The sequence below is a fragment of the Hetaerina americana genome, unplaced genomic scaffold (genome assembly GCF_022747635.1).
Source record: "Hetaerina americana unplaced genomic scaffold, ioHetAmer1.1.p SCAF_1, whole genome shotgun sequence".
Lineage (NCBI taxonomy): Eukaryota > Metazoa > Arthropoda > Insecta > Odonata > Calopterygidae > Hetaerina > Hetaerina americana.
The window spans coordinates 93,492,914-93,518,852 of NW_027286069.1; the positions used below are offsets into that span (position 1 = coordinate 93,492,914).

Below are 25,939 nucleotides of genomic sequence, written 5' to 3' on the forward strand. Positions count from 1 at the left end.
TACCCATAAATGTTAATAAATCTTAACGGATGGTGAACGCTAGACAGATTGATTCTATTGAATGCTATGAATAAACCTTTTACCAGTTCCTGATAGAAATTTCATCTCTTTCACGCTTGACTTTACAATAAATCTGAAATGTTTGCATTTGTAATTCCAAATAAATATGAAATAAATTTCAAAATTCAGAGAAACCTCGTGCTTTTGAATATTGCATTACTAATTTTTAATTTAAAGAAATAATATTGACATCGTTAGGAATAAAAGAAAACTAGAACCTTGGTAATGGCGACTGGAACAGTGGTGGGAGAAGGCAAAGACGAATGTGCGGAAATACGGGCTGAGAAATTCTAAAGGAGGGTACAAGCTCGTAATTGTTAGAAATCTGCAATGAGAAGAATACCGTAGTGGCAAAAACACTCTTTGAACAACATGAAGCTGAAGACACACATGGAAGATGCTGAGGGTGAGAGCCAGGTGTCCAATCTTACCATGTCGTGGTAAGAGAGAGGCATAAGAATCAAATGAATCAATGTAAGAGCTAATCGAATATGATGTATAAGCAGTGACTGGTATATAACCTTGCTGTCATGGAAAGCCAACTTCGACACAGAAATATAAAGAAAAAATGAAATGAAATTGATCATGAACACCTGAGAAGAAGGTATAAAGATCCAGCATGGCCCTCGACAAAAACTGGAGTGAGGAAAAGTGAGCAACACAAAAGGAAGATAGAATGGAGTGAAGAAGGGAAGTACAGAAGTAGTAGAAGGGCAAATCGCTCTTAAGAGAATTTAAACCCAGTTATCGTGGACAACGGAAAGAGTAGAGAGCTGCTTGAAGGAAGAAGAAAACATGAGAAGCCTAGAAATGAATATGAGAACACTATACAATACATTACAGAACCAAGGCATTCGAGAATCAGATAATGCGAATGAAGAGTGAATGGAAAACCTCTGCCAATAAATCGGCAGTGACATGAAGAAGAGAAACCTGAAAGAGCATGAAAGCTAGTGAGGAGTCAGTTTGAAGAAAAAACGAAATTCAGCAACATCACAGATTTAAATGGGTGTATACGGATAGAAGATATTGACATTAGGGAATAGCCGGGTGGAGAATATCGAAGAACTATATCAGGGCAAACCCTTTGAAAGATGGTGTAATCGAGTCCCAGGCATACTCAGAAGCGAATGCAACCAGGCAGTGAAAGAAGAAAAACAAGGCTCTAGGATATGACAACATTAATGGAAAATTCACCAGGGTGCTGAAAAGAAAAGCAAAGGATGTCCAATTTAAATTAATCAGAGACAGCTACGAAAGTGAAAGACACCGAAGAAATTCCAGAAGAGTTCATCATTGCAATGCCAAAGAAAATGAGAATTGGCTGAGGTGAGGATCATCGAACCTTTGGCCTAGTTTCATATACAACCAAAATACTAACAAGAATAGGCAGTCTATGGATTGAACAAAAGTTGAAGACAACCTATCGGAAACCAGTTTGGATTCAGGGTGAACAGAGGATTATATACGTGGTCTAAATCTGATTGAGAAAATGGCACGTGCCAACAAACCACTCTCCATACATGGACTTGAAGAAGGCCTTTGATTACAAGGGGAATAAGATCTTCAGATTGCTGGATAAACTTATAATGGATTAAAGGCAGGAGATAATCTATCGGTTCTTCAAGAACCAAGTCACAATAATGCAAATGGAATATGGAAGACAAATAGAGGCTAAAATAAATAAAGGGATTTGACAAGGATGCCATATCTTACCGGTGCTTTCAAGATGTACTACGAAAATATGGTGGTTTTCTAAACGATTTAATGCATAATTGCTAATTGTCAAAATGGCATATCTTGTGATAGTATTTTTCCTATTCTATTAGCAACTAAATTTTAGAGATGTACAAATACTTCCATTGTCGTAATTATTAAGAAAAAAATTTAATCATTTTCAAATGTGATGTCAGGTTACCTTTTATTTGGTTTTTAAAGAAAGGTAATAATTTATGCATTTTCACATTACAGCATTTCATTTATAATATTTTTAAATAAGATAAAGGTGAAACCAATAGAAAAATATATGAGTACCTGCCATTAATAATATAAAAATACCATAAAATTCACTATCCATCGGCAGTAAAAATGTTGTTTGGAGTGTTTTTTTGGGAGAACTTATTTTTAAGCAAGTATGAAAAGGACAACTATGAAAAGCGAAGGTTTTTTAAATAATTTTATTTCTTTAATTATAACATATCACAACTGTACAAATATAATTATAAATTAAATATTCTAGATTAACTTGTGTAAAAATATGCATGACCATATGTTGAATAATGAGTGCCCAAATCTGTTAATTGCTCAAAGCAATAATGCCTAATTAAAGAGTTAGATATTCTTTAATTTTAAAACACTTAAATTTATTTTTATGTATTCTACATATTATGTATGGTACAGCTCCCAACTATCTAATTGAATGGGCAATTCATTTAAGCTCTTATGATGGGATAAGGGTGCATTTATGAATAGTAAGTAGCTGCTCCTCTACCCCTGATGGCCATGCCTATAATCTATTTTCATGAAAATTAAATATATGACTTCTAGGTGAGTATTCTTGAATTGAAGAAGTATTTTCTTCTATTTGTTATGTTGTGAAATAAATGGATCTGAAAATCAATGATTCTAAATACTACATATTCTTTATGGGCAGTGCCATTATGGTACATTTGTACAACTTAAGTTGGAGGGGCTAAACACCTGCAACACTCATTATTCATAAGTACATACTCGTGACAGGATGATTTCATGAATTTATAATTGAAGCACAAATCAATTATTTACTTCAAATGAATAAGGGTTTGAAACATGAGTACCACATTTCTGTGAACTTATTCTTCATGAACTACATGAGCTTTTATGGAATGCTGTTCAACTTGTCACTAATAATACTGTTCTTGGTTACCGATTCAGTATTAACCTAAAACTCTAGACCGTAAAGATGCATGAATTGACCTTGTTCTTGCTGAATACTTTTTTACAGTTAGAAGGAACCAGCCTCCTTTTAATAACTTCTTGTTAATTTTGTGGAGAGTTCTCACTTGGCCGATATGTATCCCGACTCTCCGATGCTTCCCTTTTCTTTTCCTTGGCTCTCCTAAAAAAGGAATAATTTTCATTAGTATGAAAAACTGGCACCATAAACATGGAAATGGTGTCTGATAGAATTAAGTCTCATCTAAATCCACATCTACATGTATACCAAAAGGGGTGTGTTGCAGGGTGTGCATGCACCAGGTGGAAAGAGTAAGGGATAAGGGAGAGGCAGAGGGTTTAAGGGGTGAGGGAAAGGTATAAAAACAGTCTCCACCAACAATAATTTCAATCTGGAATGACTTTTCAATAATCTACTTAACCATTTTATTTCATCCCTTTTTATAAAGAATTGGTGACCACTATGATTGACTAAGAGCTGAGGAATTGACTCTTAGTGTGAAGAGTTGTAAATGTTACCTGAATACACAAAAAAATGATGCTTCAAAAAATTAAATATAAAGTAACTTAGCAAAGATTACCTTTATGTAAAATGAACCATGCTTCCACCAGCATAGATAGTTTGTTTTTTCTGGGAGAGATTTAACTGTCCTCAGGCTGAAGATTATTTTATTGCATACTAGAAAGAATCTTGAGTGACCTCTAGCCGTCATTTATCATGACATAACTCTTAAATTCGCCTAGTACAGATTTTTAAATTTTGAAATACATGACATACCCTATAGGGTACTTAAAACTGTATTACCAAAAGAATAGAATAGAATTAAATTCTGAATATAATTCCATTGCCTTTGAATTCTTAAATTTAACCTCTAATTAGAGCTCATGAAGATGACTCTCATTTAGAGCATTGCCTGAAAGAAAATTTGTTAGACCATAACAATTTTCCAACAGCAGTTTGGTGATTTTTCAATACCTGTTGAAAATGTCTTTATTTTTATTTTATTCTCTATCAATGATGCTTCACCATGCAATAGTTACCCATAGCTACACTTCTCCCATTATTTAAACAGGCATTTGAAAAGGCCAATGTATCCCATGATCTGTCAATATCAAAGCTTCTTGAAAGCCTAATAGTACAAGTTGAGTGATGCAGTGAAAATGGTCTATGTTTAATGTTTAAAATCTCTTAATTTATTTGAGCAACAAATATATCAAAAGTGAGTTAGCTTAATTCAGGTGCAGGGGCTAACGTACTGGCTTCCCACCCAGAGGGCCTGGGTTCAAGTCCCGGCGGTGTTGAATATTTTTCAGTAGTATCTCGATCTTTACTTGAGGTGCTTTGTGGAGGGCACTTTGAGTGAGTATGCCATCCGTCGGATGGGACGTTAAGCTGCGGACCCCCTGGTGCCTTTCATAAAGAGTAGGCTAATGCTGATGCCGGGTTTCTCTCCACCCTTCATCCTTTCCTGTCCATCCCCTATGGCGCAAATGACCTCAGCTGTCGGTCGCCTCCCCTTAATAATACTACTACTACTTAATTCAGTGGCAGGACTGGCAAAAACATAGGTTCGGATGAATCATATTCTATTGAAGCACATAAGTAGTTTCATGTTTTATGTCCTAATTTGGTACTGATTTGAGTGCTGAATTGTGATATCTACATGACCCTTGGTGTGGGTAACTAATGAATAGCAAATTCCTTAGTTCACCATATTCTTCTCTTTTTCTAGAACAGCTTAAGTAAGCTTCACTGAGTAGCTATTTATATGGAATGTGCACTGAATTACATTGTGTGATTAAATTGCATTATTCATTTCAATAAGAAAGCCTGAAGTTATCAAACAGGCTTTAAGCTTAAAGCCTGAAGAGTGCTTTAAGCAAACCCTTAAATCACTCTTCAGGATTTCCTTATGACTGTGTCAGTTTAGTCCATTCAGTGAATTCAATCGCTTCATTTTCAACTGACTACATTTTCCCATCAATAATTATTCTGTAATCTTATGAGCTCAACAAATATGAGCTTTCCTCCCTATGGACTACAACTTTGAAGTGGTGGAAGGGCTTATGCGTTCTGATGACTCCTAGAGTTATGCTGGTAGGAGCAATGATATTTGCTCCTGGTAAGGTCACCTATGCCAGTTATATTGAAGGTTAGGAGCCTGTTGAAAGTTAGTCTGCGCAGGGTCTGTTCCTCAGTAAGGCAGCTGCAAAGGCGTCTGACTCCAGTGGGGTGACCATTGAATGATGGTGTCACGTTAAAACACTATTGAGGAAGGCTACTGGAAGCCACCTCAATTATTAATCCCAAGAATGCCATGATGGACAGTATAGAGAAAATGAATCCTGACAACTATGGGACTTGTCCCAATCAGCTGTGCCTCATGCCCGGCAGTTGGGGAGGCAAAGCTTCCTCAGTCGTCATCTCCCAAAATCCTAGCAAAGCAAAATGAACAGTGGCACCACAGAAGTTGCAGAAAATGACTGAATTAGTTAAAAGTTTTAGGGCTGCGTGAGGTGAGATGGAAGGATAGGATGCTTGACTAGATGAAAACACCCAGAGGCTTGGTAGCAAAGTGGTGGTTTCACCATGACAATACTCCTTTAGGTGCCACCTTGTTGTGAAACAATTTTAAACAAAAATGGTATGATTCTACCTCCTCTCCTGGCCTATTTAGTCAGTTTATCCCATGAGTCTGTTTTTATTCCCTGAATGAACAAAAGTGCTCAAAGGAAAACATTCTGAAGATATGGATGAGGTGAAGAAAAGATCTTTTTAGGTTTTGGAAAGCATCATTTTTCAAGAGTTTCAGGCTACTTTGAAAACTGGATAATACATTTGAATCAGTTAACTAAGTCAAATGGAGAGTATTTTTAAGATTTTTAAATTGTCAGTGTGAATGAAAATGTTATTATTAAAAAATTCCAGTATTTTTTTTACCATCCCCTCTCATGCCGTCTCCCTGCTGCCCAAAAACAACTCCAAGCCTTCATATCTCAAGTCTTTGAAGTTATCCCAAATACAGCTCACCATGAAAATAGCCACCACTTGTACCATTTTATTTTGCATATATAGATATGTAACATAGAAAATGTTGTCTCCAGATCTAATCCCTTCCTAAAAAGGATTGGCCTTTATTACCGACTACAAATAAGATTAGATCATGACCATTTCCCTGATAAGTCACTTGAAGAGTTGAAAACTCCATTTGCATGAATTATCTTATCCAAGCATGGCCTGGGCCAGACATCTGTGCTGTTTGAAGAGGGGATGTTTGAAACTTTTCACTAGCATGTTATAGGACCCAGCTGCAATTGTAACTATTGTATTGGTTTCCATTGAAATTTCTTGGCCCACTATGTTAATTTATACCAACCATGGTCCATCATCCTGCAGGTTAACATCACATACATGTTGCATTAGTAAAGCCACTTCATCCAAAAATGTATGCTTACATAATTGCTTTCATTATCACAAATAACCTCAAAACCATGCATACTCTTCCCTCTATTGCTTTCCCTGCCCTAGCAATTGACCATGAAAGAACCAGATTAAACAATTCCTTTTCCAAGCATACCTGTGTTATTTTGGCACAATTCTTTCAAGTGACCTACCCTTTCACAAATATTGAATTCCTGATCCTGTAATATTTGCTCCAATTTCTCTTCATTCACATCAGAAGCCAATTCCTTTTTTGCAGTCACCAATGGTGTGGATATCACCTGGAGTTGCTGCTATGATTTGGTGAATTTCCATTGTATCTTTCACTAGCTGGATTCCACATAGTCATCACCATGAGTCTAAAGAAGATGTGTTCCTTCATGGTCCCCCTGCTGATGCCATTGAAAAACTCTCACTCTACTCTTCATGAACACTCAGCCACATTTTTAATGCCTTCTCTCTGGTCCTGAAAAACTGCTCTGATTTTCCAAATTGCAAAAACTCATCTCGCAAATACAGAGCTCTCTCTGAGTTAGCATTGCACAAACCCAGAACTAGTTTACTCTGCAATGTCTAGTTCAATGTTTGATCATAATTGCAATTCTGCCACACATTTGCAAGCCCTCTAGGGAATTCATACACCAACTCTCAATTACTTTGCAAAAATGTGTGCCTTTCTGTCATTATCGACATTTCCAGACTAAAATGGCTCAGCAGTACTGTTACTTTATCCATGAAAATGAGATCACTTGTTTTGTTTGGCTCACAAAGGTTTTTCAATACACCATTATCTATTTTCCTTTTTCAAGAAGCAGTGCAACATTCTTTTTGGCCTCGTGCTTTCCTCTGTTACCGATTCCTTTAGCTCAAAATACTGACGAAGATGTTCATCATGAAATTTCCGGTAACCCTCCCCATCATCAAAATGTTCCATAAAATTTGATATCTTCATCACCATTGCAATGCCTGGGACTTATGGAAGACAGGCGCTGGACATGTTGAGTTCTGGGGTTGAACTGCCGTGCAAAAAGTCGCCCAGCCATCACACTTATTTTTGCACAAAGTGAATGGCTGTCAATATAGGAAAACAATTAATATCTCTCCATAGAAAAAAATGAAAACTATGTACATAACACATTCATATAGCTCCTTGTGAATGATTAAATTGGAGCAAAGAGGGAGGTCAGATGCGCCTTATTTGGTTTCCCTCTAAGAGGCACCTTTCCATCAATAAAGCAGGAGATGAACTTTTAGTGTAGGGAGATATTCTATTAGATGACATTGTTATAATGCAGTGAATGTCAGGCTTACAACATACTTAACACACTTCCATCCAGTTACAACTGGATGAGGATCAGAAAACTACCTGTTTGACATTTTCCTAAAATTACATCAAGACAGGTCTTGGATTGAATTTCATTTGAACTGATCATTAGCTTTGAGCCTTATGCTGAATACATATGTATATGTTTAATAAAAATAAAAAACAACATTTTATATCTCAGCGATGGAGAACAGTGCATGTTATTGTATTTGGGTTACATAAGAGTGAATCATATTAAAGAATTCATGTAAATTTTATTGCTTTACTTCATTACCCTAAGATTTTATTCTAGTAAATTTCTCTACGGTGAAAACAATTAGTTCTCTCATAACCCTTAACCTGTAAATACATACTTGTCTCATCTTTACAATTTAAATTTCTTAGAAGCACTTCATAATGGTATTTAAATGAAAAAATAAAAATCTTTAACCAAATTTAAAGTCGCAGTCATTCAAAATAGTCACAAACATTCAGTAAGCTTCCTTAAAAAATGAAGGTACTTGGAGGATGCATGTATGTACATTATTCATGCCTTCTCCTACTCATTCATAGCATTATTAACCTTATAATATGGCATGCCTATGATTCCATTTTAACTGAAGTATCTCCCTATAGAATATTATGAAGCGAGTTTCTTATAAATGAAAGTTTTAAGATTTCATTTGAGGATTTCCACATCAGAAGAGCAAGCAGACCATGAGTTTGAAAAATTGGTTTTGTATTTTCATAGAGCTTAGTTCATTCCCCTGTCAAAGTGGCTGTGCTGTGGGATCAGTTCACCCTTATAGTATCATATTTTCAAAAGATTTGCAATGCACGACATTGTACATGTCAGATAATCAAAGAATCCAATGTTAGTATACATTACTGATGAAAATGCCAAAGTTGCTACTGGAAAATCCTTGTGGTCAAGGGATTGTGAGACATGTATTTATCCTTAGTTCAAAGTTTAGTTCATTGTTGGATTAGACACTCCTTGACTGAAATATATATATTTTTGGTGTGGATTCTAGTAATATATAATGGCGATGATTAAACTCAAATATTCTGCCTATAGAAGGAAGTATTAGAAGTATAGAGGCATGGAAATGTATTCACTTAAAGGAGAAAAGGAACTCTTTTCAGGCTTATATTAGAAACAAAATTACTGAATCTATTACTGCTCATGTGGTAGGATTGGAATATTTATTTAAAATGGAAAAAATCAAAGTAATTATTGATAATTTTTACAGATTGGGTGATTATAACTAGCTGAATGGCTGTTTTTTAAGGTTACGTGAAAATGTAATATGTTGCTGCATCAAAGGTAGGCACAGCAGGACACAACCATTACATAAATTTCACATTTAAATGGTGCTTCTTATGCCTGCCAAAAGGCATTTTATAGCATTCATGGAATGAAAGAGAAGGGATTGTGAGGTGTGCCTAATAAATTAATGCAAGGTTATGCTACTAAGGAGATGCATTCAAAAAGTCCTCAGAAAATAAATTCCTACTGGATAAGATATCAATTCTCTGCAGTATGTCTGTACTGTGAATGGATAAATGGACACCATAGAGTCAGTTAGGTATAGATATTTACTGGAACCAGTTTCCAATAGATATTACCATGTTATCTTTAATAGGGACATCAATGTGGGCTTCGAGCTGCAAAAGATAAACATATATTTCAGGCTTTAAGGTAACTATGGAATAACCTAAAGATTCCACTTGAAATATGCTGAAGTTGAATATACACCTTAAAATCACTCAAATATAAAATGGAAATGCTGGTGGTTGAAATTGGCTAGGATCTCCAGCAGGCTATGCCTATACAAAATCTCATTACCAGTGCATGGTATTATGGGAGAAAACTGAACTGTTGACTTCTGTACACACAATGTAAAATTAAAAACAACTTCAATATGTTAATGGAATGGCAGTGTTGAAAAATGTGGATCTACAGAAATTGTAAGTTGCCTGATGCACCATAAAGTCACACCTGGCTTGAAAAAATTAATGTTGTTTGGTGATAACTGCGGGAGACAAATTAAAATTAGTAGCATTATTCTTGCATATCTTCAAAGAATGAGCCTTGAACATTACTCATTCTTTTGAGCAATTATCATCTGCCTGTGATAGGAATTTTGGTCAAATTAGGCAGAAAATAAAAGATTTGGACATATATTCCAAATAACATTATGCCATGCAAATTCAAGGATGTAGAATCATGAGGCCATTCACAATTATCAGAATAGACACATCATTGTTCTTGGACTATGGTGTCCTGGAAGACTTTCTTACAAAGATGAGTTTGACCACCAGCTTTAAGGACCCAGCAGCTTTTCTGTACTCCAAGCGATATAAACCTGGCTCAGGATGAAAATCTTTGTAAATATGCATATTTACTTTGAGATAATTATGAGAACTCAATACAATTTACCTAATTCTAAACCATTGTGGGCAAATAATCCACATTATATTCTCTAAAAATCGAATTGTGAATTTAAAATTCTCTAATAATTGAACTTCAGAAATATTCCTAAAAATTTGGTATCCATATTTGGGAGCATTTCTCCCATGAAGGTTTTTTAAGCCATCATCAATGAAATCTTATCACCTAAAAAGGAATTCAGAAAGTTCTTATGATTGAACTCGGGTTATTTTTACTTGGGTTTCCCAGATATAGCTATCAGTCTCCCAAAAACTGCATCTTTCTTCATCATATTGCTTATTATAATAATATCTGTTCAATGCTGGGTTTGGCATTGTTGTGTGGTGGGACTATTCCAAGCTTTACACTCTTATTAGTTTAACTATAGAAAATTGAGCCTTTGCCTTTGTCCTAGAGATTACTTCATTTATATTTGTTGCACGCAAGGTATTATACATTTTTTAGAAATAAAGTGTAGTGTGAAATAATATTTGGCCAAGATCAAAGGGATACACATTTAATAACTTTCTTTAGCTTGAGAAAGACAGGACATGACCAAGTCCTTTTGAAAGTGGGTTTTTCACTGTTTTGACTAAAACATGGATAAGTTAGTGCTACTTGTAACCTCTTTACCTCAGAGAAGTTGCCAAGATTGTTAGATTCAGAGCTTAAATACTTTATTGGTACCATTAACCAAAATTGAAGGGAAGGGTTGCCAACAGCACAATGAAATTATTCTTGCTTGTAATAGGAAAGTTCTTGATCTTGCCATAGTAAATGACAAAAATCACACAAAGGACATGTTTCTTGTAGTATTCTTTGGCAAAATAGCAAAAAAAGGTGGCACTGGCACTGCTTCTTACTACAAGAATGATAAGTTTTAATACCTTACGTGAAGAAAAAAGGTCAGAAATTGCATATAAATAGGAATAAGTGTGCTAGTGTTCAGAGTCTAGCATTAACTCAGCAGATGATTTTTTACTTATTACTTCACTAATTTTGCCATGTAAAGCACTCTAAAACTTCATCTAGTATGGATTAAATATTCTTTAGTTATTAGTTTTCTTGATGATTATTTAGTGTAGCTGGATCCTTAGGGAAATTTTTATTCAGATTTCTAATTGACATATTTATAATCATGAAACAATTCAAAAAGGCAATATTCTCCTATGAATGAATAATGGTTCAAATAAACTCTTCATCAAAATTAGAGTGATTAGATTTTGGCAAACATAATATTAAGGCACTAAGTAATAACCTATGTCAGAGAGAGTCCAATTTCAATATGAAATAGCTTCCACAAAAGTTGTACTTTAATTGAGGAAGTTAATGCAGAAATTATTAAAATAGAGGTTAAAAACAGTCAAAATTGTGTCTTTAATTTCATATAAGGTAGGTATTTACCTTGCCATTTCTTCTCCTTCTTCAATAGTTTGTGGCATACGTCGATTTGCTGTTTCAGGAAGGAGAAGTACACACAAGCCACCAACCACCCCTAATGCACCCAGTGTGCCCATTGGCAAATGTGCATCCATAGCAGACTGCAAAATTAAAAACATATCTTAATTAGATAAATTCATATTTTATACTGTCACAAAATCAATGGAAATGTGCATATAGCCTTTTGATAAAAATTAAATTTCTTGATGCAAATAACAGAATCGGGGAAAGGGTGCAACTCTCCAGCTGGATGGGCAAATTTCACACGTTTGTGGGCTTAGTAATGGATGATCTCTATTCTCACCTATTTCATCAACCTTTTCATTGATGACTGCACTTATTATATTATACTAATTGAACGACACAACATAAATTAATTATTGTTCCAGGATTGAATCAATTCAGGATACAAGCAGAGTATTTTGGGTTGATTACTAAACAATATCATAAGTTGGTTAGGTATCTATGTAAACCACTTATCCATAAAAAGAAGATACCATGGATATCATCAATATTTTTTTTCCAGATTTGCATCAGGATCGTGATAAAATTCATACTCTCAAAAAAACTTGGCAGTCTAGGGTACTGCCGACAGAAGTGAAAACTTGATCTGGATATATGACCCAGCTACTTTTGGGTTGAATTGATATTTAGGAAATTTGATTCTCTCGGCTATTCCATTAGCCCCCACCCCTGTAACAGTTGACCTTTTCAAATGATTTCTCAAGATCGGGTAAAATTAAATATATTCAGACACATATATGTGCAACTGAGATCGCACGGCAGCAGTGCATAGGTGCGTAACCTGGCGTAAGCATAAGAGAGGGGGTCGTTTCTGTAGTAGCACAGGGACGTGCAGTGGCAAGGATGCAGCTTTGAAACCCCCATCTTTTATATGGGGTTTCATAATATATATACGGCTATGTATAAATATAATATAATATATATAAATATAATATATATATAAATATATGGCTATAATGTACAAAACTATGAATTTATTTAAAAACAGTAAATAAAATCATTAATTAATACAACACAGATGTGTGTGTGTATACTGCCGGCCCCGGTGGCGGCGGGGTAACGTCCTCGTCTGCCATTCCAAGGGTCGCGGGTTCGATTCCCGCCTGGGTGAGTTTCACTCCATCTAGGGCTTGGGTGTTTGTAAATGTGACCATTGTTATCGTTGTTAAAAGTTCGATGTAAAGGCCAAAATGTGCTGTTTTCGGACTTATACTGAATAAATAAATAAATAAATAAAATATATATATATATATATACGTATATATATGTGGGTCGCGGTATTCCAGGGGGTAGAGCATTGGACTGCTGACTGGAGGGTCCCGGGTTCGATTCCCAGGCATATCTCTGGACACCTGCAGATCCACCCAAGCTATGTGATCTTCCTGGGAAACCATAACCGGCACAGGGGAAGGAACTGGCCCCCCTACCATGATGTGAATTTCACATGCCGTCGGGCTTAGTATTGGGTGAACTCTACCATCACCTACCAAACCGACCTTCTGGTTGATTACTGTGTTTATGGTTATATATATATCTGCATCTTCTTTATAGTGAGAGTTAGAGCTTTTATGACCAAAAATTTGAAGGGAAGGTGGGGGGTAGGGATGACTAACAACCCCCACTACATGTTAACACCCTTGATGATGGAGTAGGTGGGGGTTTGAAAATGATAAGATTGTAAGCAAACCCATGTTAATGTTTATTAGATGCACAACAATAATAACCAGCTGCATAATGGGACATCACGTTACATCACGCAGCTCTCACCAAATCACTCAAATCACTATCTAGAAAAGCCGGAGAAGCGGACCTCACATAAGAAGTTTTCACTTCAAAGATAAGGATGTTCTGGATTTCATTTTGAGGAGGAAGTAATCATTATTGTTAAAGTACCTAGGCATTTATATATAACTATGGCTTAATGACAAAGATATTTATTATTAAACATAATTCTCTAGGTACTTATCAAGGTATGTTAAATAGTCAACCAATACATTAAATGCTTCATAATGCCTGATGATATTTAGAATAATGCAAGAGCAGTAAGTTGGTAGAATCATTTTGTGTGGATACCATGAAATCACAGTGACGTGAAGATTGGTTTGATAAGTGAGGATAGAGCTCACCCACTACTGAGCCCAATGTGGTGTGAAACTCACATCAGGTTAAGGGGGGGGGGGCAATTCCTTTCCCTGTGCATTTCCCAGGAAGGTCTGGTGCCCAGAAAAACAGTCTGAGTAAAGTTTAGGGTACTTAATGGTGTCACCCTGAATGAAACCCAGGTCCTCTGGTTGAGAGCCCATCACTTTCCCCAATGGACTACCATGTCCTCTATATTACATGGCTACAGGACAATTTTTAAAATAGGTAAAGATTTTTTCCCCAAAGAGTGTTGATTCTGTCTTCATAAACCTTTGCATTATGACCAATTTGTTTGTGATTTTGTAATTTTTGGCATATATATTATTATTGTGGGTCGCGGCAGTCCAGGGGGTAGAGTATTCAACTGCTGACCGAAGGGTCCCGGGTTCGATTCCCGGATTGATTTTAGATAGTAAAATTATTTGCCTACATAAAATCCACCCATAAAGACAAGTAGTGCAAGAAGTTGGCTTATAGGAACTTTGGCAAAATTTTCAATTAGGATTCAATATTGAGATAATATATCATGATGGATTCAATGAACAAATGTGTGTACTTACCAAGCCCCACAAGTAAGGAACCAACATCAATGCCACTCCTGCAGGTATATTTGATGATCCAACACCCAAATTTCTTACTACTGTTGGAAACAGTTCAGCTGTAAATACCGGAAGCATTGCATTTGAGGCAGAGATTGAAAATTTTCCAGCCATGGCCATGGTAATTGTGACCCACTCAAGATCTACTCTTCCTATTCTCAAAGAATTAAGGATTTCAAAAATTAATATTTTAAGCACTCAACAAAATAATTAATAACACTAAAATTATACTAGTTATTCTGTATTAAACAGGTCATATTGTAATAAATCTGGACAACTGGTCTCATTTAAAAATCAAATTTATATGGTTTTTCATAATTAAAATATCTGACTAAAAGAGAGGATTAAACTCCTGTTAGATGGGGTGACTCTCTACATATGTGCAATATGAATGTGGATACTCATATGATCCATGTTGATAGGTGAGATGAGAAAACCAAAATAATTAAAAGAAATCATTTCCTGTAGTTTTGTTTTACCTTTATCTCTTAAACAGTTTCATCTCCCACATATTGTCTAGGAGCTTATCTCCAAATCAATTATATAAAATAGAAGAAAAATGGTCTCATCAGTGATCAAGGTCTTAAAACTATAACAAAAAATACACACATATAAACATTTTTTGGCCACTGCCATAAAAAATGAGCTGACTAACTGACAGGATAAGGTGTGGGCTGTAGCTTGCTTGTAGTACTGTCCTGCTATTACTGTTTCTGTTTTGCTATAGTTGAAGCATGATACATTTTACAAGGCTTAATTTATTTAGCAAATATATACAAAATTTTCTCTTTTTTATAAAGGCAACCAAAGAACACTTTTGAAGCCCATGAGTCTATCATTATATATCTAAGAGTAGATACTTAGAATAAAAATAAATCAGTTATGAAACAAAATTTTGTGCAAAATTTCAGGTTAGGTAGGTAGGTACCTACTGGAAAAAAATTATGCTTAATATTTTTTGAAAAATGTGTCAATTACCTGAAAAGCAATGGCATTACTTAATATGCTTCTTTTCATTTTAAAATACCATATATATAATAAGGTGTTTCTTTTACTTATAGATCATAATTATAACATAATAATTCTCTTTAGTTTGAATCTACTTACCAAGAGGGACTGTGAGAGTTGCAAGGCAAGCAATACCACTTCCTAGCAATGACAGGCATAAAGGCCATCGTCGTCCCATTTTTATCAAAAATAGTATGCAAATGGCTATTGATGGGAGCTCAACAGCACCTGAAATTTGAAATGGACTTCATATTATGATATACACCTAAATTTATTTAGCATTAAAGTGGAGGACCATTTGCCAATTTTTGCTGAAAGGATTCACTTATAACCAACACACAAGGTCTGTCCCAAGAGTAGGGTGACTGAGTTGATTAAAAAAAATGTATTGCCAGAACGCATTCACTGAAAAGTCTTTGAAGTGTCATGCTTGTGCGTTCACACACTGCTGCCCACAGGTTTTCTACGCCTTGTATGCCTTCTGGAAGGCGGCGCCCTGGATGCTGCTAAGCTCCCTCGTCACGACCTGTTGTAACGCCTCCACCGAGCCGTGGTGATGTCCTGTCAGCATGGATGAGGTGGGGGAAGAGGAAGAAGTCTGGTGGGGCATTGTCTAAAAAATTTTGATCCTTACTCGCATGGTAGAAAAGCTCTTGGCGCATGGGGGAAAAGCGAGTTTCCTTTTGTTCATCCGAAAGCACACATGGCACCAACTTTGCATGCACCTTTCTCATGCCCACGTTTTCTGTCACAAGTTGGTGCACATCACTTTTAGGAATACCAAGTTTAGCAGCAACCATGCTAACACTTAATCTGAGATCTCTGTCCAACAAAGCCTTCACTCTTGCAAGATTTTTGTCACTTTTTGGGGTTGAAGGGCATTGTGAACATTTGGTATCTTCAACATCTCTACCCTCCTGAAATAACTAGTGCCACTCAAAAACACCCGATCTACCCATCATATTATCACCATAAGCAGCCTTGAGGATGTCATGAGTCTCATTCCCGCTTTTTCACATTTTATGCAAAATTTGATGGCGTAGTGCTGTTCAAATAATCAGTTCATGACGGAGCTTAATGAGACCGTGTAATATAGGTTTCGTAAATGAAGGATTCGCACTCGGCAAAGGCTGGGAGTCAACTGCCTCTGGCCTCTGGCCATTACCTAAGACTCCCCTCCCTCAAACCCAGCCAGAGAAACCATTGCCCGTCCATCCATCAATCCAGGAAAAAATGAGTCCTGCTACTTTTGGGACAGACCCTGTGGGTAAAATCATAGGTGGTCTATATGTACATCGGAAATGAAGTAAAATGGCTATGTAGCTACTTGTAATGTTTTTAAACAATTGGATCATTTTTATTAACTCACAATCTTGAGTGCAAAGGAATAACTCTGAGTAGAATTTAGCGAGAGTTACAAGCAACTGACAAAGGGTACTATTTCTTTCCTTTAAAAGCCATAAAGACTAAGTGTATTCCTGAAACATGGATTATTAATTGAATTGATCCACAAAAAGACCTTAGCTGTCAACACGCCCCAAGCATTACTACTACCTGGGATGATTCTTTTACATTTGACCCTATAATTAAATGATTATGGCTTTTACTTGGAATTGATCATGACCTTTCCAAATTTGACATGACCAAGGCCAACTCTATATAAAAGCCATAGCTGCAAATAGGTCATCCCCCTAAGGTCTTAAAACAACTTCAAAATTGGTTGCCATACATCTTGTGAGATGTGCAATTATTGTACCTTAGTATGAAGGGAATGGCAGTTAGAAAGCTTCCAAAATTTTTGGAGCGATGGAAAAAAAGTCATTGAAAGAATACTTAATATAACATTGAGCAAAATCTAGGAAGTGATTATGGATTTCTGTCGAGTAAGAGATGTGCAGCTCATCTGTTTGCAATTCATCATAAATTTGAAAAGTGCATTGATGTGCAAATGAGAGTTTATTGCATATTTAATGATTCCGAGAAGGTCTATTACAGGCTGAATAAAGGGAAATAATGGAAGGCTTTGTTAAAATACAAAATGAATGAGCGATTACTAGATGCTAAAAAGGAATATGTGAAAATAGTATGGTGAGTGAAAGGTTGAATATAATCTTGAGCAAGTGAGACTGGCAGATGCAGTGAATAAATGAAGTTCACGGTTCAATTTTTTATGTCCAAATATATTTTCTGCTTTATGTTACTCCAGCACACTCATTCAAATCATCAATTATGTATTCATGCTGAATTGGCTAAGGTGCAGGACAGAAACTAAAATCACACAAATTTTTTACTTTGAATAATCAAGAACATTTTGAGTATGAGATTCAAGGAAAAACATTTCAATGCTTGATTCCGCAAAATATTATTTTATATATGATGAATTTTTTCACAATTGGATTGAGGTAAGATCTTGAGTTACTTACTAGCCTGTTAATGCTATTACAGATTCATGTCCACTTCTGCCAAATGTGTTGTGTAGGCAGTGATGAAAAGTGAAGGCTTATTAGAATATGAGACCACCCATGGCATCTAATATAGTTTCACAAAATGCATGTAGAACAGATCAATCAACAGAAAAAATGAAAACAATATCATAAAGCACTTCTTTTAGGTTACTCCACTTCTATACTTACCCGAGAGAACTGTGTTGACATATATATTTCCGCCGATGTTGCTCAAATTTAGTACTAGTCCATAGTACACAAAATATAAGACAAACCAGATGACATATAGGAGAAGGGAGTTCTTTCGGATGTTTGGAGTGCGAAAAAGGTCCAGGAAACCAAGTTTAGGAGCTTCTTCTACTGGAGCTTTATCATCTGAAGATGGTGACTGAGCATTTGCCTGAAATGAACCATAGAGCAAAGTGACAGATTAAGCTGAATTGACAATGAAAAAATTGTTATGAACTACTTAACTTGAATGCTGAAGGCCACATCTACTACCAACAATCTGTTGCATTATTGGACTAATAAGTCAATATAGCTTCCTCAGATGCTGATGGCATACTCATAGTGGAATTCCGAAAGGTCTAAAATTATAATAAAATGTACATCATACAAAATGTAACTCAAGGATTTGGAATCCATTAATATATTTTTTCTCTACAAAATGCATAAGCACATACTATTGTGAAGATATTTTTTACTAAGACTGATCTGAGAGTCATTTATCAATGTCTACCTACACAATTGTTAGCTATGATTCACAAAGAGCAAAGGAATTTCTGACCTAAGCTGACCTCTCTAAGTGTAGAGAGAATTGCAAACCATCCAAAAAGAGTACTAGAAGAAGATTTAGCTTACAGGAAAATTGGTACTTTAAATATATTTCTACTATTAACGGAAAATAAAATCAAATATAGCTATGATTCTCTATGCATCACAAGCAATTCAAAGTTAATGAAATTAAGAATACAAAGTAACTTTCCACTGTCCTTTATTAGCGTACAACCAGTTTCAACGCTCAAGCGTCATCATCAGGTACAAAATAAATCAGTCGCAGTTCACTTATATACCAATCATGAGGGAGAGGAGGGGTGGGTGAGAGAGGGGGATGAGGAGGAGGCGAAAGAAAATGGAGTTGCGATTGGCATTGATGAGGAGGGGGAAGAGGGGTGTTAAGTGTCAGGACAGGTGTTTGGTTGGTTTAGAGTGGGGTGGGGTGGGGTGGGTGGGGGGTTTTTGTCGGGTCTATCTGTGAGGGAAAGGGGTACTTCCAGGATTGGGGAGGGGTATTCAAACAATAAATCTAAACCACATGACCCGTTTTTAAGTTCTTTCTGTTTTCAAATTCTTCCCACTTGTCTATCCTCATTCCTTTTTCACTCTTGTGTAACAGTTCTGGGTTGAAATCACTCCCATGGTTTTCTTCCCATAAATGTTTAGCGAAGTGCGATTGTTTTAGGTCACAAGTTCTAAAACAGCGTTTATGTTCCTCCACCTGTGTCTTTAATGACCTCCTCGTTTGACCTATATATATAGCACCACAGTCCCCACAAGTTAACTTATACACACCACTTTTATTTTGCGTACATATTTTGTCTTTAGAGTTATTCAAGAATGATTTTAAATTATTATTAAAATAAAAAGCTATTCGAAATTTCTCTCTAGGAAAAAGGTTGGCTAACTCTTGTGAAATTAAACCATAATATGGGAGTTTGCACCATTTGTAACCTATTTCCTCCGTATTAATAGGTTTGAACAAAAGATTGTGTGCTTTGGAGGAACATTTTCTTTGTAGCATTTTGTCCACTAAATTTTCTTTGTAACCATTTTTCATTGCTAAACCTTTAATCGTTTTGAGTTCTTTAGCAAAATTACTTTTGGAAAGGGGGATGTCTAACAGTCTGTTTAAAAGGAAATGAAAAGTGGAAAGCTTATGCGATATGTGATGACGGGAGTTGGAGGGGATGACCCACCCCTCCTCTCCCTCATGATTGGTATATAAGTGAACTGCGACTGATTTATTTTGTACCTGATGATGACGCTTGAGCGTTGAAACCGGTTGTACGCTAATAAAGGACAGTGGAAAGTTACTTTGTATTCTTAATTTCATTAAAATGAATTTCCACAAGGTTGAGCCAGAAACAATTGAACATTTCAAAGTTATTTACCTGAGCAAGAAATTTATCTGCTGGGAGAGGAGGAGATCTGCCATTGGCATCTGTGGCTTCCTTCAAGATCACTAAAACCTCCTCTATTCTTCCCATGGCGAGGAGCCATCGTGGAGATTCAGGGATAATCCTAAAGATAAAAAATTACAATTTCCTGATTAAGTAGATAATCAGACACTAAGGACTGTAGGGTTCTAATTTATTTTAAATTCTTCAATAACGCTTTATTTGAGTATTATTATAGTTCCTGTTAGTGTATTCGTTTTTCTGTATATGCTTCTTCAGTTCAATGCAACAATTTCAGAGAGAAAAAATCATTTGCCTTGACCGGGATTCGAACCCGGATCCCATGATGTTCACCCAAGTGCTTTAGCTAGTTAACCTATCAAGGCATCCTCTTAAACTCTGAGATTTTGGGGGCTTTAAAGGAACAAGATGTTGTGATGAAATACAATACATACAATGTCACAGGCATTCATACTCGTGTGCAGCGTGCCACAGTCCACAAGGTTAAAGCCAACTTTCAAAACTTCCAAATTCCAAGAAACTGCGGGGAATGCTGCAGTTTCTTGGAGCTTCTTTCATTAGTACAATTTTTCTCCTGCTATCCCCATTTTTTATTGAAAAAATGTGTACCTACATTTATCGCCATCTGCTCTAATTTGTTTCATCCCACTCTGATACCTGCATTTTACTTAACTTTCCTTGTTTTTGAGAATATCTGGTAGGCAGTAGACAGATTATAACTTAAGTATTTACAACAGGAACTAAGAAAGTAATATTGAAAGAGTAAATATTTCTTTGAAGTTTAAAATATATTTGAATCAATTCAAATGTCCTTAACCATGTATAATGGGAATGGTAAACCTTTCAGACACATGACTTCACGTGCTTTTGTTTATTCAGACTGGTGAGGGTGTGAACTTACCACCATAGACTGAGAAGTAAAATTGCTGGGAGTGTAATGGCAAGTTGCTGCCATTGCCACCCACGTATAACATAGCAAATGCCAGCAATTGTAATGTAGCTGAGAGGAACTGGAAACAGGTACGATACGCCAGAAATGGTTCTCCATTTGCCTCCAACAATCTCCATACCTAAGCGAGGAAATTAAAATTACAGATGGGATATGTAAACTTCCATGATATGGTTTTTTTCCATGCATAAAGTAATATAAAATGTAATGTTTACAATACCTGAGCTGTAAAAGAAAAATGAGGAGGTAAGAGGAATCATAAAGATGGCGTAAATGAGCAAAAAGATGTTGGAGGGAAGATTGTGGTGGTTGTTTTGGCTATGTGATGGGGAGAGGAGAAAAATACCATGGTGATGTTGCTACAAAGAGAGAGAAAAAAAGGGCCACCAGAAGAAATGGACAGACTGTTTAAACGTACTTATGACCATACTGGATCTGGAAGAGGACATACCCATAGATTGAAACAGATGTATATGGTTGACCCACACTAACCACCCACAAGAAGGACTAATACGTTTTGGAAGAAGACATTGGTATGTTATCAAGCTCAGTAATGATTCAAGTGAATTTCTATGCGTTAAATGAGAAAAACGTAAGAATAGATGTAATTTTTCAATCAAATACTCAATGCTTAAGTTGATTGCTTTTTGTAATCTAAGCTTGTTTTCAAAGAATAAATTGTAAACATTTTTAATCACAGGATTTTTGATTTATGCATATTTTCAAGTACAAGAAATTGTTATTAAATGGAAAGTAACTCATTAATTGAAGCAATAGAGGAAATTTCTCAGAATTGTGGTTTCTTAGTGTCACCATTTCTTTTATGTAATATAGACTTACTTTGGTATACTGTAAAACTTTACCACTATATTTTTAAAATAACCCTATTTCCACATGAAATATATCTATGAACTATAATTGTTACATTATATTCCAAATCAATTCCAGGAATTCATTTGCAAGAGCCTGATTAACAAAGAACATTATAGTACAAACTAATCCTAACATCACTTTGCCATATAGACTTATGCACACATTTCTTATGATAATTATGAGACACATAGACTAATATTTAGTTAAACTTTGAGTCACATATCATGATATTGACACATTTTCAATTTGAATACCTGGTAATGTTAGAAAAACTAGGCAGCTAATAATACTGAATTTCACATTCACTCACATATGACAAACCCACTGAATACAACGCTGACAGACACAAATCCCAAGAGGAATCGGATGAGGAAGTAAAGTTCCAACCATGGTGTAGCAGCTAGTATAGAGCCAAATGTTATCTGTTGTGGAAAACATATTTTAAAATGAAGCAGCAGCACATATACCAAATTTTCAACATAATTCAATTGCTTAATGAGTTATATTTTTAGCAGTCTCATCAACTAATGAAACCATTTTAATTGTGGGCCATAATATTTAATTATTTTTCATATTTTATGTTCTTTAAGAACTCAGACTGCCTCTTATCCCACTTTAAAAGGGACCTGGCTACTTTTTTACAAGTCAAAACAAAAATTAAGAAACTTAGTACAAGCAAAAGTGATGGTTTATGAACTACCAAAAAGAGACATACATGTAGCAGATGGTCAATAATTTTTTTATTAATTTATTTGTTAGGGATACATGTACATATTTCTTGTTTCAATTGCACAATGACAATTTTTCTATTACAACAAAATTGGCCACCCCCTAGGAGTAAGGTCTTTCCAAGTATGTAACTTGTACCATTCAAATTGGTCTAGGGTTCAAAATTTAATTTATCAGAATTTTTAGATCTGCTCGTAATCAGATAAAATAGCAAGGAATGCAGAGGGGATTGTATTATTTCATTTAAAATGGTTGCCTATGATTATTCATGGATATTTGTGCCCTCCTGAAGAATTTTGTCTTCAAAGCTCTTTGTTTGAATTAAATGGACTCATTTTAAAATTGACATTATTTGGAACAATCTCATATTCCTATTATTTGTTCTCTGAAGACAGCTCTGGTAAAACCTCATCGAATGCATCATTTGAGTACACACAATATCACTACACATACATAGACACCATTTCATATTCATATAATCTTGGCCATATCAATAAGTGCTTAGAATTCATGCCAATATTGACTAGAAAAAATGATTGCACATTCCTTTCTTGACAGATGTAATGAACGTTTTCATTTTTTACAAATATATCTATCTAAGAAATATCTTAACCATGCATTAATATACACTAATATGCATTAATATGCACTTACTGATACCAAAGTTAAACTCAATGAGTATTACATAAGTACGAGTTCAATATTTTAATACCATCTTTTTTCAAAATACTCAACTAATTATTACTAAATTCCCACTTAACTTTTCAAGGATGCTAGATCATGAATTGAATGGCCTGCTCAAAAATCAAACTTAAAATTTTTACTCATTAAACGCTTTGAGCAAACCAAGTTGCGCTAAGAAAGACAGGAAAGAAAACATTCATAATTATTCTTTGTTTGGGTAATGTATGAACTAAAGACTTAGTGGGGTACTAAAAATTCTTGGGCAGACCCTGAACATGTGGGTACACTCCTTCAATGTCGTTCTGGACATTATTTTTCTTGTGCAATAATTTTCATTTGCTATGAAATAGAAAAATGATTTTCTATGCCCTATTTTAATTTGCATTTTCTGCTGCATTACCTGCAGTGCCAATGAAGCCATTAATGTTTTTTTCCGACCAAAGCGATCTGACAGAAGGCCTGAGACCAGACCTCCAATGGCCACACCAGCAAGGAATGTCATTTCAGCCACCATGTTTAAGTAATGTCTGGAACAAACAAGTGACCACTGAAAAATAAAATAATATTTTTTAGTCCATTTCCAAAGAACAGTTTACCAATGAAGGATTCAACATAACAATAATATAACTCATAAGACTAAAAAATCAAAGAGAAGTTGCCATTTGTTATTTCTTTACAGCGATATTGTGACACAAGTAGATCTTAAAGGATTTAATATGCTATGATTCCTTGGTTTCAATAATGGCGTGCCTTAGCATTCGTGAAAAAGGTGTATTATTATATATCAACATTAGTTTTAAATTAAAATGCTGATTATTAATTCATTGATTCCTATTTCAATCTTGTCTCATATGACTGCTTAACAATGGTTTGATGGTAGTAAAAGTTTAAAAAGAAGAAGTCAGTGGTTGAGGAAAAGGAAAACAAAACTAAAAAATGGTGGTGCCATGGTTATGATGTGGCATTGGGTCTGGTCATGGGGTCGGAGCAACTGAGTGTGTTGAACTGTTTGATTTGTTTACCCTTGGGACCAGTTTCTCAGAAGGGGGAGAGTAGGTTTGAGCATATAATTTCTCATTACAAAGCATGGTATTGGGGTCTGCCAAGTGCCTATGCATCTTGATTAGCTCGAGAGCTTCCATTTTTAATCCTTTAGGGAGGATAGGTAGTATTTCTGGGACAAAATTGCAATTATGTTTACAATTTAAGAGGTGTTTAGTGAAGAGGAAATTGGGTTTTGCTTTCTGTCAAACCTAGCATGTTCTTGGGCTAGTGTTTTGAAAGTCCTCCCAGTTTGACCAACATAATATGTGTTGCAATGATCACATTTAAGTGTATAGATGTCTGTTTTAAAAAGTGCATCTTGTTTGTCTTTGCCATTAGCTAAGACTTTGGAGAGAGTAAAGGGGGGGAACTTTGAGTAAAAGGCCACTTTGAATGTAGTTAGAAGGGACCCTAATACAATACTTTGTAATGAGAAATTATATGCTCATCCCTCCCCTCTCCTTCCTGAGAAACTGACCTTGACGGTCAACAAATTCAATGGTTCAACATACTCAGTTGCCCCAACCCCATGACCAGACCCAATGTCACGTCATAACCAAGGCACCACCGTTTTTACATTTTGTTTTCCTTTTCCTGGACCATCGACTTTCACTTTTAGAAAATTCCCTGACCCACCTTCCATTTTTCACTCTTCCTCCTAAATAGCCACTCCTCTTCTCAAGGGTAAACAAATCGAACTGTTCTACGCACCTGTCCCTAGTCTCCACCTCTCCAATCCCCCAGACCAGACCCAATGCTTAGTCATAAAGCAAGGCACCACTGCCTCTCCTTCCCTTAACCGGAAAAAAACTAAGTTCATCACCTTTAAAGTCCAGAAAAACCCAACCCCCCTCTCCTTCAACTTCCCCCCTTTCTTCTGTCTGAAGGGTTTATATTCAACAGCTGTATGTTTAACTTGTACCCGATGATGCCGCAAATTGGTGAAATTTATTTTACCATGAAATGAAGTTTGTGAAAGTCTTGTACTCGTATGTGCAGTAAGCAGCAGGCCTCTTTTCACTCTCTCCGTGGATCATACCCTCACCTGTCCCTTAACGGTTCTCCCAGTGATGCTCTCGTTGAAAGTCCAACTTGTGCAGGCTTTCATGGAGGAGTTTGCTGGGATGGGCAGAGGGGGTGAATGTGACAGGATTTGCTCATAGTCGACATCCCATATTTCACATGGGTCATACTCCTTTTCTCCCAACTAGTGTCATTGACATGAGGAAAAGAAAATATTTTCATTCAGTTCTCCTTCTTTGATGGGACGTATGAATACTTGGAGAAACTTCGTTGAAATAAACAATTTTCAATTAAGTTTCTCCGAAGTATTCCAATCAAGGATGACACAAAAACATCATTTGGCAAAGTTGAGAAATCATACTTAATTTTCACATGGCTAATGAAAGTTGTCATTTTATGTTAATATTTTGATACTTATAATTATCATGGTTCGTCACAATAACACAACATTTTTGGTGTTTAATAAGGGGAAATTAATTCTGGCGAATCAAAATTGATTTTCAGGTTATTTAATTAAACATTTAAATATTTATGTGCATTGGACAGTACATTTAAAATCACAGTTTAAAAATATGTTCTTTGGGATAAACTCAAAGACATGCCTCGGAT

The 25,939-nt window shown here is 35.8% G+C and overlaps 1 protein-coding gene across 3 annotated transcripts in view; it reads right to left on the bottom strand.

The window, feature by feature from the left end:
• Window positions 1-2,224: 2,224 nt before the first annotated feature.
• LOC139694982 (organic cation transporter protein-like) overlaps window positions 2,225-25,939 on the bottom strand; it is a 155,413-nt gene continuing 131,698 nt past the window's right edge. For 2 of the 3 annotated variants that reach the window (XR_011702253.1, XR_011702256.1), the window contains exons 3-13: window positions 25,353-25,514; window positions 23,664-23,810; window positions 22,161-22,272; window positions 20,930-21,098; window positions 20,002-20,131; window positions 18,020-18,230; window positions 15,486-15,614; window positions 14,340-14,530; window positions 11,578-11,714; window positions 6,610-7,507; window positions 2,225-3,157 (exon numbers count right to left, since the gene is read on the bottom strand). Coding sequence is in view for 1 of the 3 variants with exons in the window: in XM_071593548.1 (XP_071449649.1) it covers window positions 3,079-3,157; window positions 11,578-11,714; window positions 14,340-14,530; window positions 15,486-15,614; window positions 18,020-18,230; window positions 20,002-20,131; window positions 20,930-21,098; window positions 22,161-22,272; window positions 23,664-23,810; window positions 25,353-25,514 (1,467 nt within the window). In the remaining 2 variants the exon portion in view is untranslated. The remainder of the gene's footprint in view (window positions 3,158-6,609; window positions 7,508-11,577; window positions 11,715-14,339; window positions 14,531-15,485; window positions 15,615-18,019; window positions 18,231-20,001; window positions 20,132-20,929; window positions 21,099-22,160; window positions 22,273-23,663; window positions 23,811-25,352; window positions 25,515-25,939) is intronic. The other variant, XM_071593548.1, reaches the window with a different exon arrangement.